A 15621-nucleotide genomic window follows, 5' to 3' on the forward strand; every position below is an offset into this window, starting at 1 on the left:
GTAATCTCACTTACAAAAGTACAGACGGATCACTGCTTTGTCGGCTGAGATGATAGGATACTGCCACTAATAAACCACAAAAAATGGAGAAAAGCACTGGAATATGCTGCCCATCCCAAGAATCCTGTTGGGGAAAAAAAAAGTTTGACAGAACAATATGCTTCTAATTCACAATGTATCACATAATCCTTTTATGTCAGTATTTTGGAGAAAGATAATTTAATTAAACAAAACCTTTTCACGTGATATTAATTGGATTTTATTCCACATAAACTTAGATTTATTACTTTCTGATGAACTAGAATCTAACTGCTAGATCATCGTCAGATTTCTTTTGGTACTAAAGCTCTATTATACACTAGGAATAATACATTTGTTTCTGATACATGCTGCTGTCAACTTCTAAGTGGTATTAAGTTTACAATAAACTACGTTCTCTTTTTTGAAAAACAAAATAACTTGGTGTAGCAAACTTCTGTTATATATAATAATGGAGTAGGAAAAGGCAAAACATAATACAACACTTCAGGCAAAACAAACTGTTGACATTTGGTATGCTACTCTCTGGATGCCTCTGCTCATATAAAACGCCATTATGTCCTCCAGAGCACTGAATAGGCATCAGTGTTTCTTGAGTGAATAAACTGTATATTCCCAGAAATAAATAATACAAAGCTAGCTTCTAAGGCCAACCAAACATGTGGATGTGGATATACCATGTCTGCTTTGCTCACTGCAGTATCTCTGGAGTCTACTAGCACGGTACTTGGTATAGGGTAGATAACACTGCTATAAGGAATAGTTAACAGTACTTAAGTATGGCCTGTGAGGTAAGCGCCTTTGTCTTTCTCTGGGGATTCAAGAGGGGAGAATGGCGGAGTGGGTAATCAAATGGTAGTTTATTATACAACCTGCTTTTTTCCCCATTTAGTAATAGTCTTGGAAATTGCTCCACATCACAACAGAGACTTTTTTTTTTTTTTTTTTCTTTTTGCGGTATGTGGGCCTCTCACTGTTGTGGCCTCTCCCGTTGCGGAGCACAGGCTCCGGATGCGCAGGCCCAGCGGCCATGGCTCACGGGCCCAGCCGCTCCGCGGCATATGGGATCCTCCCAGACCGGGGCACGAACCCGTATCCCCTGCATCGGCAGGCGGACTCTTAACCACTTGCGCCACCAGGGAGGCCCCAGAGACCTTTTTTTTAAATGGCTACATCAAAATCTTATCATCATCAGTGTATTACGTGTATCATACTATGTACCGAGCCCCATTCTCAGAGCTTGTAAGTACTTCCTAAATTCTTACAATCATCCTTGGAGATATGTACTATTACTCCCCAATTTATAGATGAGGAAACTAAGGTACAGATGGTTTAAGTAATTTGTCCAGTTAAGTGGTGGAGCCAGGAACTGAACTTCCTGATATGTTTGAATTTACTGAGAAGGAAGTTAAACGATACGTGAAGAGTTTGAGAATGAAAGAGAGATAAATACATAAGAAAACAAAGTAAAGGAGAAAACGAAATGTATGTAGGAATAGCACTTGCACAGTGATAGTAAGGTAAACATACCGGGTGTATGAGGGAGACAAGGAAGGCTGCGTCTAGTAGAAATGTGGGGGGAGAGGTGAAAGAAAGTTAAGCCTACAATTCCATGACGTGCAGTCCATGGATAATGCCTAAACCTTGACAAAATACAAGAAGTGTAAGTTAGTTCTTAGAGATACGGAAGCAAATACCAAAAGAATCAGCTCAAAGAACTGAAAGTGGTAACTCTGAGGAAGAAATAACCGGGTAGGGGATTGCTGTCCCTGGCACTAAGTCTTGCAGAAATATTTGACTCTTTAAAAGATAACTATGTGCAACTCTGGTAAAAATGAAAACTGAAAAAAAGATGTGTAGTACAACCACTTTGGAAAACAGGCAATTCAGTTTTAGTTATCTACCCCAAAACATGAAAACATATATCCACAAAAAAAGACTTGCACAAGAACATTCATAGCAGCCTTATTCATAATAGCCCTATATTAGAAACAACCCAGATGTTCATCTCTAAGATAGTAGATAAAACTGTGACATATTCATACAATGGAAATCAGGAGGATTTAAAACTAAATGGGATGCTTCTCTGCAACAAAAAGGAACAAACTACTGATACACATAATGTAGATGAATCTCAGAAACATTATATGAACAAAACACATCAGTTACAAAAGAGTAAATATGGCATGATTCCATTTATATGAAGTTCAAGAACCGCAAACCTATAATAAAATAAAAGCGGCTGGGGCAAAGCGACTGGGAAGGAGCAAGAGGGAACTTTCTGATGGTGATGAAACTATTTTGTATCTTGCTAGGGGTGTATATTACACAGGTACATGCATTTGTCACAACTTATCAAATTGTGTACTTAAGATACGTGGAATTCACTGTGTATAAATTTTGCCTCAAAACAAATATCTGGAAAAAAAAAAAGATGCTTGCATTTATTTAACAAATGCTTGACACTACTTTTTATTGCTCTCAGACAAAAAAAAAATCCTTAAATTGGTCTCAAAATGACTTATTTTATTTAGATTAATAATTTAGAATAATATGCAATACAATGATTAAAAGATGGATTTGGGGCTTCCCTGGTGGCGCAGTGGTTGAGAATCTGCCTGCTAATGCAGGGGACACGGGTTCGAGCCCTGGTCTGGGAAGAGCCCATATGCCACGGAGCAACTGGGCCCGTGAGCCACAACTACTGAGCCTGCGCGTCTGGAGCCTGTGCTCCGCAACAAGAGAGGCCATGATAGTGAGAGGCCCGCGCACCGCGATGAAGAGTGGTCCCCGCTTGCCACAACTAGAGGAAGCCCTCGCACAGAAATGAAGACGCAACACAGCAAAAAAAAATAAAAAATAAAAATAAAAGATGGATTTGTTCTACACACTGTATTGGGTCTGAACGTTTTCACTTCATTACATAATGGCCCAAATTCTTGCAATCTCTTAAAAATATGTAAGCATCTAGAAAGTACATACATAAAAAACAGGAGGTACTAAAGTTGTCTTAAAGGAATAATGTTAACTTTTAATAAGCTTTAATGTTCAAGGAAAAACAAAACGTAAACACAAAAAAAGCAGAAATCAGAAATAACAGATGTAAAAGTCTACATTAGTGAATAGATAAAAAATTAAACCATTCCTAAAGGCATGCAATAATGTTCCCCAATGAGCCTAACTGTCCAGAAGTAACTTCTATTGTCAATTTCTTGTGTATTCTTCCATAAATGCTCTATGTATATACAAGCCATCAGGTGTGCTTTTTTAAAAAAAGGCACAAAGGAAACATCTATTTTTTGGCATATTGCCTTCCTTTATATTAAAACACACACACACACACACACACAGAGGAATATTATTCAACCTTAAAAAAGGAAATTCTGTCATCTGCAACAACATGGATGAAACTGGAGGGCACTATGCTAAGTAAAATAAGCCAGACAGAGAATGATAAATACTGCATGTTATCACTTATATGTGGGGGGGAAAAAAAGTCAAACTCATAAAAACAGAGAATAGAAAAGTGGTTGTCAGGGACTGGGAGGTGGGGGAAACAGGGAAAGGTTGGTAAAAGGGTACAAACTTTCAGTTATAAGATAAAGTTTAGGTACGACATGGGCAAATGGGTAAAGAGGGTCAAAAGGCACAAACTTCCAGTTTTGTTTAATATTTATTTATTTATTTATTTGGCTGCGTCAGGTCTTAGTTGCAGCATGTGGGATCTTTTTTTTTAGTTGTGGCATGTGAACTCTTAGTTGTGGCATGTGAACTCTTAGTTGCGGCATGTGGGATGTAGTTCACTGACCAGGGATCAAACCCGGGTTCCCTGCATTGGGAGCACAGAGTCTTACCCACTGGACCACCAGGGAAGTCCCATACTTCCAGTTTTAAGATAAATAAGTTCTGGGGATGTAACATACAGCACAGTGACTACAGTTAATAATAATGTATGCATATTTGAAAGTTGCTAAGAGAACAGATCTTAAAAGTTCTCACCACAAGAAAAAATATTTGTAACTATGTATGGTGACAGCTGTTAATTGGTTTTATTGTGGGGCTCGTTTTGCAATATATACAAATATTGAATCATTAGCTGAAACTAATATAATGTATATGTCAATTATACCTCAATAAAAATTAAAATAATAAACTTAGAAATTGTTTTTTAGGGCCTCCCTGGTGGCGCAGTGGTTGAGAGTCCGCCTGCCGATGCAGGGGATATGGGTTCGTGCCCCGATCTGGGAGGATCCCATATGCCACGGAGCGGCTGGGCCCGTGAGCCATGGCCGCTGGGCCTGCGCATCCGGAGCCTGTGCTCCGCAACGGGAGAGGCCACAACAGTGAGAGGCCCGCATACCGCAAAAAGAAAAAAAAAAAAAAAAAAAGAAATTGTTTTTTAAAAGATGAATAAGTTCTGAGGAGCTAATATGTAACACAGTGACTATAGTTGATAACACTGAATTGTAGAACTGAAATTTGCTAAGAGAGTAGAATTTAAATGTGCTCACCAAAAACAAAGGTAAATATGTGAGGTGATAAATGTGTTAACTAACTTGTCAGGAGGAATCCTTTCATAATGTATACGTATATCAAATCATCACACTGTACACTTTAAATATCTTACATTTTTGTCCATTACATTTCAATACAGCTTGATAAAAAAGAAACAAATTATATGTCTTGAAAATCACTCCACATTTGCAGATAAAAAATATATTTTGGGACTTCCCTGGTGGTCCCAGTGGCTAAGACTCTGACTAGTCTAGGACTGAACTAGGAGTTCACATGCTACAATTAAAAGATCCTGCATGCCACAATGAAGATCCTACATGTGGCAATGAAGATCCCGTGTGCCACAACTAAGACCCAGTGAAGCCAAACAAACAAACAAACAAACAAATAAATAATTTTAAAGTCTGTTTTTACTCTTTTTCGTGGCTGTATAGTATTCCAGTGCAAGGCTATACCATATTTGATTTAAACAGTCACAAACAACAAATACTAGGTCGTTTACAGTTTTTGCTGTTACAAACACTGCTATGATGAAATCTCTGCACATAGTCTTTGCTCATTTATATAAGTACATCTGCACATTTATTCTATTACAATGGGGAATGCCTAAAACTAAAATAGTCTAATGTAAATGCCATGGCCAAGAAAGAAGGGAAAAAAACATATCTCTGTGCCTGTCTTAGGACACAAGGTTCTAGTCGGCAGTTTTACAATTGCTGCTCTTCTGCTATATAATTACAGTTAAATAGGCCTTTAGAAAATTAGAAAACTTACTGCATTGTTAACTTCTATGACTGCAACTTCCAAATAATGACCCACTTTCCAACACATGCTCTCCAAACATAGATCTAAAACCTTTATACCAGGATGTTTTATAGGTAGTGTAGCTGGGAGAAGCTTGGATTTGGATCTCATTACCTCCAGTTCCTTCCTGAGCTTAATGTCATCAAGTATCTCCCTCTCTGATCAATTTTCCATCTCCCCTTTTAAACGCAATCAAGGCTCAGATCTTTTTTAAAAAACAAAACCCAGAAAACAATCCTCATCATGTGCACAGGTTTCCCGACTATATTCTAGAGAGAGTAGAATACGTTTCCTTAATATCTATTCAGACCTAAACTTATATTAATCTAGCTTCCTCAGCCAAAACACCAAAAAAGCTGTTTTGTTAAAGTCACCAATATCCTATTAACTGCCAAATTCAATAAATTTTTTTTCACACTGTATTGCTTCTGAAGTTTCCTTTGTTGGATTCTGTTCCATCTACTGCTTAAATATTGGCATTTCCCAGGGCTCTATCTGCATCCTGCCAACCCAGGCTAGCAGTCTTTTTCTTATACTTTAATTTGTTGATGAATTCTAAATCTTTTCATCATTACTGCAAATAACTACCCACTATATATCTCTGGATACCCCATTAATACCAACAAACGTAAGTGTCTAAATGTAAACAATCACCTTCCCCAGTAAACTCAAAGATTTCCAATCATGTGCATTAATATCACTATCTAACCAGATGTTCAAGCCAGCCCCTACCCAGAAGTCATCCTGGATCCTACTCTGGCTCTTTTCATCCACAGAGTTCCCAAATATATTCACTGAATCCAATTTTCATTAAGTCCCTTATAATTAAGACGGCAGCACAAGAGTCCCCCTACTTGTGATACGTCCTGCTTATATTTCAGTCTCCTTCACACTGGGGACCAAGTAATCCTTCTAAAATGCAACACTGATCATTTCCTTGCCTTACCTCGAATATTTGGTGGTGTTCCATCTCCACCCAATACGTTCAGGATAAAAGATATTTCATAATCCAGCCGTTGCTTACCTTTCCAGCCTTACTGTAGGCCATCTTTCCTCATGTACCCAAATTTCCAGCAATTCCAAATTATTTGCTGTTTCCTGTACATAACACACTTTCTTTACAACTCCATGGCTCTTCATCCCTTGTTTCAACTAGCTATTTCCTATTGTTCTTCAAATTTTGGTTAAAAAACCACCCCCCTAGGAAAATCATCTTTAATCCCTTTAGGCTGAATAGGGTAATATCTTAATTCGTATATCTGTATGTTTTCATAGCCTTCATCACCCTCTATTAAGAGCATCGACTGACTTGTTAATCACAGTTAACATATAGGCAAATTAAAAGCAGAACTAGGCACACAGTAAGCACAGTAAATGCTACTGAATAAAAGAAGCAAGGAAGGATGCTATGAGTCACTTTTCATAGCCCTTTCAACCCTATTGTTCTCTGATTATCTTGTATTAATCATAAAAAAATAAAATACCAGGAGCTGAGAGCTGTTTATGAGAAATCTAAAATTTTTACAGTTATAATTTGGTGACAATTGTTTTAAAATGGAACTAATAAGCCTCGTTCAGATTCTTCCAAACCAATATGACATTAAATTTCAGTGTGTTAATTTTTACTAGACTGTATTTTAAATTGCAGTCCTTGAACAACTTCTCCTAAGTTTTAAAAAATCTTGATGTGAAGGGTAGTTACACATATTCTTAAGTAGAAACCTAAAATTAATTTCATATTCTGTTATTACCATGCCCACCTCTATCCCAGACCAGCCTAGTTTTTACTAATCTGTTTCTAATATTAACCTATGATTACTGCATGGAAAAGGATTTTCCTTTAGTAATGATTAAGTATGAAAATGCTTTCAAATTCAAACTAAATGAGAATAAGAATAATGCTCAACATAGGAAGACCATGAAAATTAATGCTGAAGAGATACCAGGAAAAAAATCATTAGTTAATTTAAAACAATCTTCATATAGAAAAGTAGCCTTAAAGACACAACATACTACATGTATTGCTCACCTTTAAGGCGCCGTAACACAATCCATATAGTAAGGCTACTGCCACAATGCTACAGATGAAACTGTAAAGTGCTGCAAGCAGGCTTGTAGTGGCTGGACAGGAAAGGGAAAATGAAATCAACATTTATAAACACTTATGGAGAAAACATACTTTAAAAGGTCACTGAAAAGTATTTAAAATGGTATGCTATTAACTATAATTAAATATCTACTTGTTTGATTTATAAAAATTCAGTTTCTTCATCCTGTCCCTTCAAAAAATTTTGAGGACTTTCCTGGTGGCACAGTGGTTAAGATTCCGCCTGCCAATGCAGCAGACATGGGTTCGAGCCTTGGTTCGGGAAGATCCCACATGCCGCGGAGCAACTAAGCCCGTGTGCCACAACTACTGAGCCTGCGCTCTAGAGCCTGCGAGCCACAACTACTGAGCCCATGTGCCACAACTACCGAAGCCCATGTGCCTAGAGCCCATGCTCCGCAACAAGAGAAGCCACTGCAATGAGAAGCACGCGCACCACAATGAAAAGTAGACCCGCTCACCGCAACTAGAGAAAGGCCGCGCGCAGCAACGACAACCCAGCGCAGCCAAAAATAAAGTAAATAAATTTATATATAAAAAAAATTTGAAACGACAAAGGTTTACTATCAACAATTTCTGATACAAGGGAAAATATATTCCCCTTGGAAGTAATAAACATTTATCTACAGCAGAAAAAAATTGTACCTATATTATGCTTCAAGAATATATCTTATTATTTATAAAAGTATGGGAAAATGAAGCTTGCAGAGCCTGAAAAGAAGCTAGAAATGTATTATGTAGACTGTCTATGTAAACAGAACTTGTGTTACCCACAGAAATAAATGTATATTCCCATGTGTTAATCAATTCTCACAAGAGTAATGATCTAACTGCTAACAATAACAAAAAATAGATCTAATGGGATTATTAATAATAAGGAATAGAGGATGGCTAAGATAACAGAATTTAATAGTAATTTTATATGCTGACCATAAAAGAACTCTACAAGAAAAATTTTTCTTTAGGAGATATTAAAAACCTAACACCTTGCACAAGTTTGTAAATTATGACAAAGCCCACTATTATAAATTACCTACACTAAACCTTCTGCGTAGTATTTAGATTAATATAGCACCTATAATAGTCCCCTAAATACTGAAATTGTTTTCTACCCATTAAGCTATGCTGAAGCCCAGCCCAGTCTTAATTCACACTCCTTCAAATTTTCAAAACAATAAAAATGCTCTAGATACATAGTGACATAGAAAAAGCTTAGCTTCTATTTAAAATTTAAACCATAATATCAACATTTTATCAGTAGAGATAATTTCAATGCATATACTTGGAAGATGTGGACTGCAAATGTGAAGTATAAATAGAAATAAACTATAAGTTCAGTAATTTCTTCCCCTTTCATATTTCTTTCTATAGTTGTACACTCATCTTTCAATAAGATGTTATATGGTTAAACTTTATAAATAAGGGTATATTTTAACCATGGTGGCTGTCCAAAGTGTTATTTTCAAGTTCTGCAACTTGAAAATTATTATTCCAGGGTAATTTTCGTATAGTCTTACTTATTTTGAAAATAAAATGTACATATAACAGGGAATACATTTCTATCCACATATCCTACTCTAAAAACAGAGATACTTCTAAAAATCTTATTCAGTAAAATGCTTTTACTAAAAGCATTCAGGTTTTGGTGTTCCCATTCTAAAGATAAAACAAAGCTCTGGGCCTCCCTGGTGGCGCAAGTGGTTGAGAGTCCGCCTGCCGATGCAGGGGATACGGGTTCGTGCCCCGGTCTGGGAGGATCCCATATGCCGCGGAGCGGCTGGGCCCGTGAGCCATGGCCGCTGAGCCTGCGCGTCCGGAGCCTGCGCGTCCGGAGCCTGCGCGTCCGGAGCCTGTGCTCCGCAACGGGGGAGGCCACAACAGTGAGAGGCCCGCATACCGCAAAAAAAAAAAAAAAAAAAAAAAAGCTCTGAAACCAAATATATAGAATATCAAATGCATACACTAGTTCAAAATCTAAATATAATGCCACGTATCAGAGCTCAATCTATTTGATCTTTTATAAATATTTTGTTAAGTCTATTCAGGTTCCATGTAAACTCACTATAACTTTTACTTTAAGATGACAGTGTTTTGACACTTACAATTATCCATTATCCCTGGATCTTTCCCTAAAGTAGCAGCCTTGACTATTTCTTCCTATCTACAAATTAATTCCTGTTCTGTCTTTAATTATTAAATAAGTGCCTTTTTCTTTCTAATTACAATTCTAAAATAAAAACTGGAAAAGCAATTTAATGTTCAGTTTATTACTTAATGATCTGTAAAAGTAATACTGTAAACTGTGATTTTTATAAAGAAGTACTCACCATTACCACCAAAGATATGGATATCCAATTGTTCACAAAGGTACATTACAAATGTATTCACCTGAGGCAGGAGACCAATGAAAAATACTATTGGGAAACAGAGTGTAAACACTATAGAAAGAAAGAAAAGCAAGTTAAAAACAGTATATCACATCCATCCTTTTGTTCATCTAAGATCATAAAATAAATGATAAAAAGAAACCCCAAATTAATATAAATTATTAAGCTAGTTTCTTAAAGTTGCTTAAAACTACAAACCAAATTTCTTAAAATCTATCATTTTAAATTATTTCTCTCTAGATAACTGCCTGAATATTAAATAATCTTTCCAACTATAAACAACAGCTTTTAAAATTCAACTGTTTTCACCTAATAGGAACCTGAGATCCAAAGGAAATCTTTCATTCCATCTGCTTCAACAACAGAATTACTACAATATTTGTTCATCATTAACTTTTTTCATTCCTAACAGCCCTATAGTTTTGTTCCTCACTGAGAAGATGGCAATAAACAGCAAAATAAACCCAGTAAAACTATTTTTATCTATAGAATTGATCTATTTATCAGTGAATGGTTTGTATACAAATAAATTAACATTAAGATCTAAGATACTTTAAAGATGACTCACCTATAACTAAATCCCTGGCTGATATAAGCACCAGCGGATTGGTGAAAGTTATTCCGTATAATTTGAACTTGGTTGTAGTAAGGTTTCTACTACCATAATCCAAGAGCCAAATAAGACCACAACACAAACAGAAATAAACTGGTCTACTGTAGGCAATGATACGATTATGACCCTGAAAATGATATTAAAAAAGAAGTCAGTTTATTTAACTTGAAGTGTCACAACTAGCTACTGAGATCTTTGATGGCTTATATTCTAAGGATTCAAAATGCTTCCATATGGAGGTCAGGTTTCTGACTGTGGCAGAAGGGAATTACCAATAAGGATAGGAGGAAGGACAGAATAAAGCCCATGATACTTGATTGAAATTAAGTATCAGTATGAACTCAGTATTTTTAATATGCATATAAATAGGTAGGTGTAAGAATAAATGTGTGTATATACGTGTATGTGTGTATGTTAAGTGTATACATGTATTTTTCTAGCTTTATCCACTGAGAGGACCTAGAAGCAATAACATTCTAGTAATAAAGATTACCAGCATCCAGATCTTAGTTTATAAATAACATTATCCACTAAAAAGAACTAAGGATCCACAGAGAAAAGGCTGGTTTCAGGCTAGGGTCGGGAAAGTATACGATGAGCTTGGAACAAATAATTGTGCCCAAAAGGAAGAAAGTACTTTTAAAATGATGAAGGCATGTCAAAAGGACACAGAAGCCAGCTTGATGGGCTCCCAATGGCCAAATCAGGAACAATTTGAGCATCAAAATAATGATAGTAACATTACTGTCCATTTAATAAAATAAGAATCCATGAATCCACACCAATACAAACAAAAGGGGAAAGTTCTTACAGTAAAAAGTCAACTTATAAATGCAGAAGTTATGATGGAGCTAAAAAAATCACTATTTGGCAACCATCAAATGATAACTGATTCGGGCAAGAAACATCAATAGATACTAAAAACAACTGGGCGGAGGTTTGCAGGGCAACAGGACATATACACAATCTCAAAGTATCTCCTATGATATACTTATTAACTACAAGAGAAAAATGGTAACATTACAGTAGAGTATTGGTTCTCAAGGGAGTGGGAGGGGATTCTGCCCCCCAGGGAACATATGGCAATGTCTGAAGACATTGCGGTTGTCACAGTTGGGGTGAGGGTGTTACTGGCATCTAATGGGTAGAAGTCAGAGATAATGCTAAACAGCCTACAATGTACAGGACAGATCCTCCCCACCCCCAACTTTCAACAAAGAATTATCCAGCCCAAAATGTTAACACTGCAGTGTTTCAAAAACACTGCATACACTACTCTTAGCCAAAAAATCAAAGTTAACATCACCAGTAAAAGCATAAATTGACATTATGTGCTTCTGGATATGATGAGTTACGAAGAACACAGCATTTTTGTAATATTCCTACCAAAAAAGCACAGCCTGTATCTAATAAAGAAGGAATATCAGACAAAGTCAAATTGAAGATCATCTGTCTACAAAATTACTGGCCTGTGCCCATTAAAAATGTCAATATTGTGTGAGACAAATACTGAGGGACTGCTCTAGATTAAAGGAGGCTAAAAAGAACAAATGCACTATCAGGGACTTTCTATTGCCAGTGAGAAAATAATAACATAAACCTTAGTTCAGTCTGACATATGACCAAAAAAAGGCTTTGAGGAATGTTAAGGAAACACAAGTTACAGGTGTATTAGAGTGACTTACATGTCTGGGAGAAGAAGAATCTGGTTGAACACTCTAAAAAAGAAACAGACAGATTACACTACTGAAGACCTGGTAATTTTACATTAACTTCCAAAATGCCTGAAATAATGTCAAGTAAATATCCCATAGCTAAGAAATGACCTACATTAATTCTGTTGAAACATCAACAGAAAACAAAACATCAGCTCCAGATACTGATGTCACTGCTATTAAAACATCTCAAATCTTTCCTAACTCTTATACTTACTATGATTAATTAATAATCTGCATCTAGCTTAATGCTTCTGAAGTGGCAAATAGCAAATAGATCCATCCTACTACTTGGCTCATTACAACACCTAAGTACAGTTAAGGTAGAATGCTTTCTCACGGCAACATCACTCCATTCAGGAAATGCACAAAATATGGGTTAGCTTAAAAGAAGGATTCCAGTTCTGCCCACAAATTCCAAACTTACTAAACAATTCAATGGTAGTTGTGTTAAATATATTCTCTGCATTTTCACATCAAACCCATCAAATTAGTTAAGCTGTATCCTTCTAAGAGACTTTAACAACTTTCCATAAAAATGTTCAAAATGTATAGTGCAGCTACCTCCCAAATCATGACTTTTCTCCAAAGTTGCTGTTCATTTTCAATAGCATACCAAACAATTTCACTAGGATGGTCTATCACCATCCTACAATTCTACATTGGACTAAACTCACTGAGGTTGGCATGTGGCCCTTGGCTGGATATGAGATCAGACAATCTTTAAACTCTTTCAATTCGAACATCTATCCTCCTAAAGCTCTGTTCCCGCCTTTCTTATTTCTGTTTATGATATTACCATTCTCCTAGTCAACTAGATTTTAAAAATCTGAAATAGTTAAAAAAATCTCAGTCATCCTTTGCCTTTTCCATATCTAACCATATTAAGCAGTGGACAAAATTAACAGGATAAGGGACACTGGATCCAGGGAATGAATTTAAATAGTTTAAGGCAATAAAGGGATGGATTAAGGGGAACTGAAATGAAAAGCAAGAAGAAAGGCCAGAAATTGTAACACGGAATCACGAAATTTAATCAGAGGGACGCAGTCACTGTCATTAGAGGTAAAGGAGGAGGAGCAGGGGCTCTAAGACCTGGGTTGGTACACAACTACCAAAAGCAAAGGAACTGGGGCAGAGTCAAGATGGCGTACTAGGAGGAAGCGGAATTCTCGTCTCCTCACAACTGGGCACCTACCAGGCACCCATGGGGGAGGGCACCCAAGGGGACGGAAGGAACCCCAAGCGACCGGGTAGGACGTGGCACGTGGGGGGAGTGAAGGGGGAGAAGAAGGGGAGGCGGGATGGGACCGGCGCCCCTGAGGGGCAGCTGGGGGAGGGGAAGGGATCCCAGGCCCAAAGGGGGAAACTGGGGAACCAATGGGAGGTCAGAGGATCAAAACGGAGCATGGCCAGCTTTCCCCTGTCCACTTGGACCCCCAGAAACCTGTTGAGATCCCGGGCCTGATCCTCTGCCCACCTAGGCCCCCTCCAGCCATGCGGGTCCTGAGGGAGTGGGAGGGAGGGAAGTGGGAGCAAAAGTAAAGTCCAGACCTCTGGGACTGGCACCCCTGAGGGGTGGCTGGGGGAGGGAAGGAGTTCCTACACCCAGCAGGACCCACCCACAGTTAGGGGTCCAGTAGCAATGGGGGAGACCCTGGGAGAGATGGTGGGGGAGGGGCGTGAAGGAACAGAAGGGAACGGGGCCAGTGCTTCCCTGTCGACTTAGGCACTGAGAAGCCTGTTGGGCTCTAGGACCTAATCATCTGCCCTCAGAGCCTCCCTCCTGCCAAGCAGAGCCGAAGCCCCGCCCCTACACCCCCACCCAGGGCCCCCCTCTACCCTCAGAGACCCCCCTCCAACCGTGCTGGGCCTAAACCCCACCCACACACCCTCACACAGGGCCCTACCTCCAAACTCCGGAACCCCCCTCACTAGAGGCCCTCTTTTCCACATTCTGCCAGGTCCTAAGCAGAGGCCCTGCCCCACACTTGAAAGTCACCCTGCCTAGGCTCTGCCCCACGCTCAAACATCACCTCCCCCACCCACCTAGGTCCCACCCCAACCTAAACCCCGCCCCTGACTAAGTTCCACCCCCCACCTAAACTCCACCCCCATAGCCAAGGCTTTTTTTTTTTTTTTTTTTTTTTTTTTCTTTTTGCGGTATGTGGGCCTCTCACTGTTGTGGCCTCTCCCGTTGCAGAGCACAGGCTCCGGATGCGCAGGCCCAGCGGCCATGGCTCACGGGCCCAGCCACTCCGCGGCATATGGGATCCTCCCAGACCGGGGCACGAACCCGTATCCCCTGCATCGGCAGGCGGACTCTTAACCACTTGCGCCACCAGGGAGGCCCAGGCTTTTTTATTTTTTCTTTTCTTTTTTCCTTTTTTAGATTGAGGTTCTGTTTTATCTTGTTGATTCATCGTTGATTTTTTTATTTTTCCCAATAAATCTTTTATTTCCCTAATTTTATTTTATTCTTTATCTTTTGTTAGTGATCTCTCCTTTTCACTTGTGCCCTCCCCCCTTTTTTTTCTGCTGTGATTTTATTTTACACTGTTGCAGTTGTTTCAATTATACTTTTATTTTTCCTAATATATTTTTTAACTTTCTAATTTTATTTCATTTTTTATTCTTTGATATTGTACTGCTCCTTTTTGTTCTTTCTTTCTTCCTGTTTTTTTTCCTTTTTTTTTTCCAGGCCACGAAGTTTGCAGAATCTTGGCTCCCAGGACAGACGTTGGGCCCAAGCTCTTGTGGTGGGAGCTCTGAGTCCAAACCACACTAACAGAGAACCTCAGACACCAGGGAATATCAATCGGAGTGAGGTCTCCTGGAGGTCCTCATCTCAGCACCAAGACGCAGCTCTATCCAGATGCCTGCAAACTCCAGTGCTGGATGTCTCAGGACAGACCCAGTAAGACAGGAATACAGCACCACCCAACAAAAACAAAAAAAAAAGCAAAAAAATATGTTACAGATGAAGGAGCAACGTAAAAACCTATAAGGCCAAATAAATGAAGATGAAATAGGTAACGTACATGAAAAAGAATTCAGAGTAATGACAGTAAAGATGATCCAAAATCTTGGAAACAGAATGGAGAAAATACAGGAAATATTTAACAAAGATTAGAAGAACTAAAGAGCAAACAAACAGTGATGAACAACACAATTACTGAAATTAAAAATACTCTAGAAGGAACCAATAACAGAATAACTGAGGCAGAAGAAAGCATAAGTGACCTGGAAGATAAAATGGTGGAAATAACTGCCAGGGAGCAGAATAAAGAAAAAAGAAGGAAAAGAATTGAGGACAGTCTCAGAGACCGCTGGGGAAACATTAAACGCACCAATATTCGAATTATAGGGGTCCCAGAAGAAGAAGAAAAAGAAAGGGTCTGAGAAAATATGTGAAGAGATTATAGTCGAAAACTTCCCTAA

The 15621-nt window shown here is 38.5% G+C and overlaps 1 protein-coding gene across 5 annotated transcripts in view; it reads right to left on the reverse strand.

Moving 5' to 3' along the window:
- The window catches only part of PCNX1 (pecanex 1), a 179071-nt gene that overhangs the window by 54578 nt on the left and 108872 nt on the right, over positions 1 to 15621 (reverse strand). For all 5 annotated transcript variants that reach the window (XM_060095917.1, XM_060095919.1, XM_060095918.1 and 2 more), the window contains 5 exons: positions 12151 to 12183; positions 10421 to 10592; positions 9793 to 9903; positions 7388 to 7479; positions 15 to 124 (listed from right to left, as the gene is read on the reverse strand). In XM_060095917.1, coding sequence (XP_059951900.1) covers positions 15 to 124; positions 7388 to 7479; positions 9793 to 9903; positions 10421 to 10592; positions 12151 to 12183 — 518 coding nt within the window. The remainder of the gene's footprint in view (positions 1 to 14; positions 125 to 7387; positions 7480 to 9792; positions 9904 to 10420; positions 10593 to 12150; positions 12184 to 15621) is intronic.

The sequence above is a fragment of the Mesoplodon densirostris genome, chromosome 4 (genome assembly GCF_025265405.1).
Source record: "Mesoplodon densirostris isolate mMesDen1 chromosome 4, mMesDen1 primary haplotype, whole genome shotgun sequence".
NCBI lineage: Eukaryota > Metazoa > Chordata > Mammalia > Artiodactyla > Ziphiidae > Mesoplodon > Mesoplodon densirostris.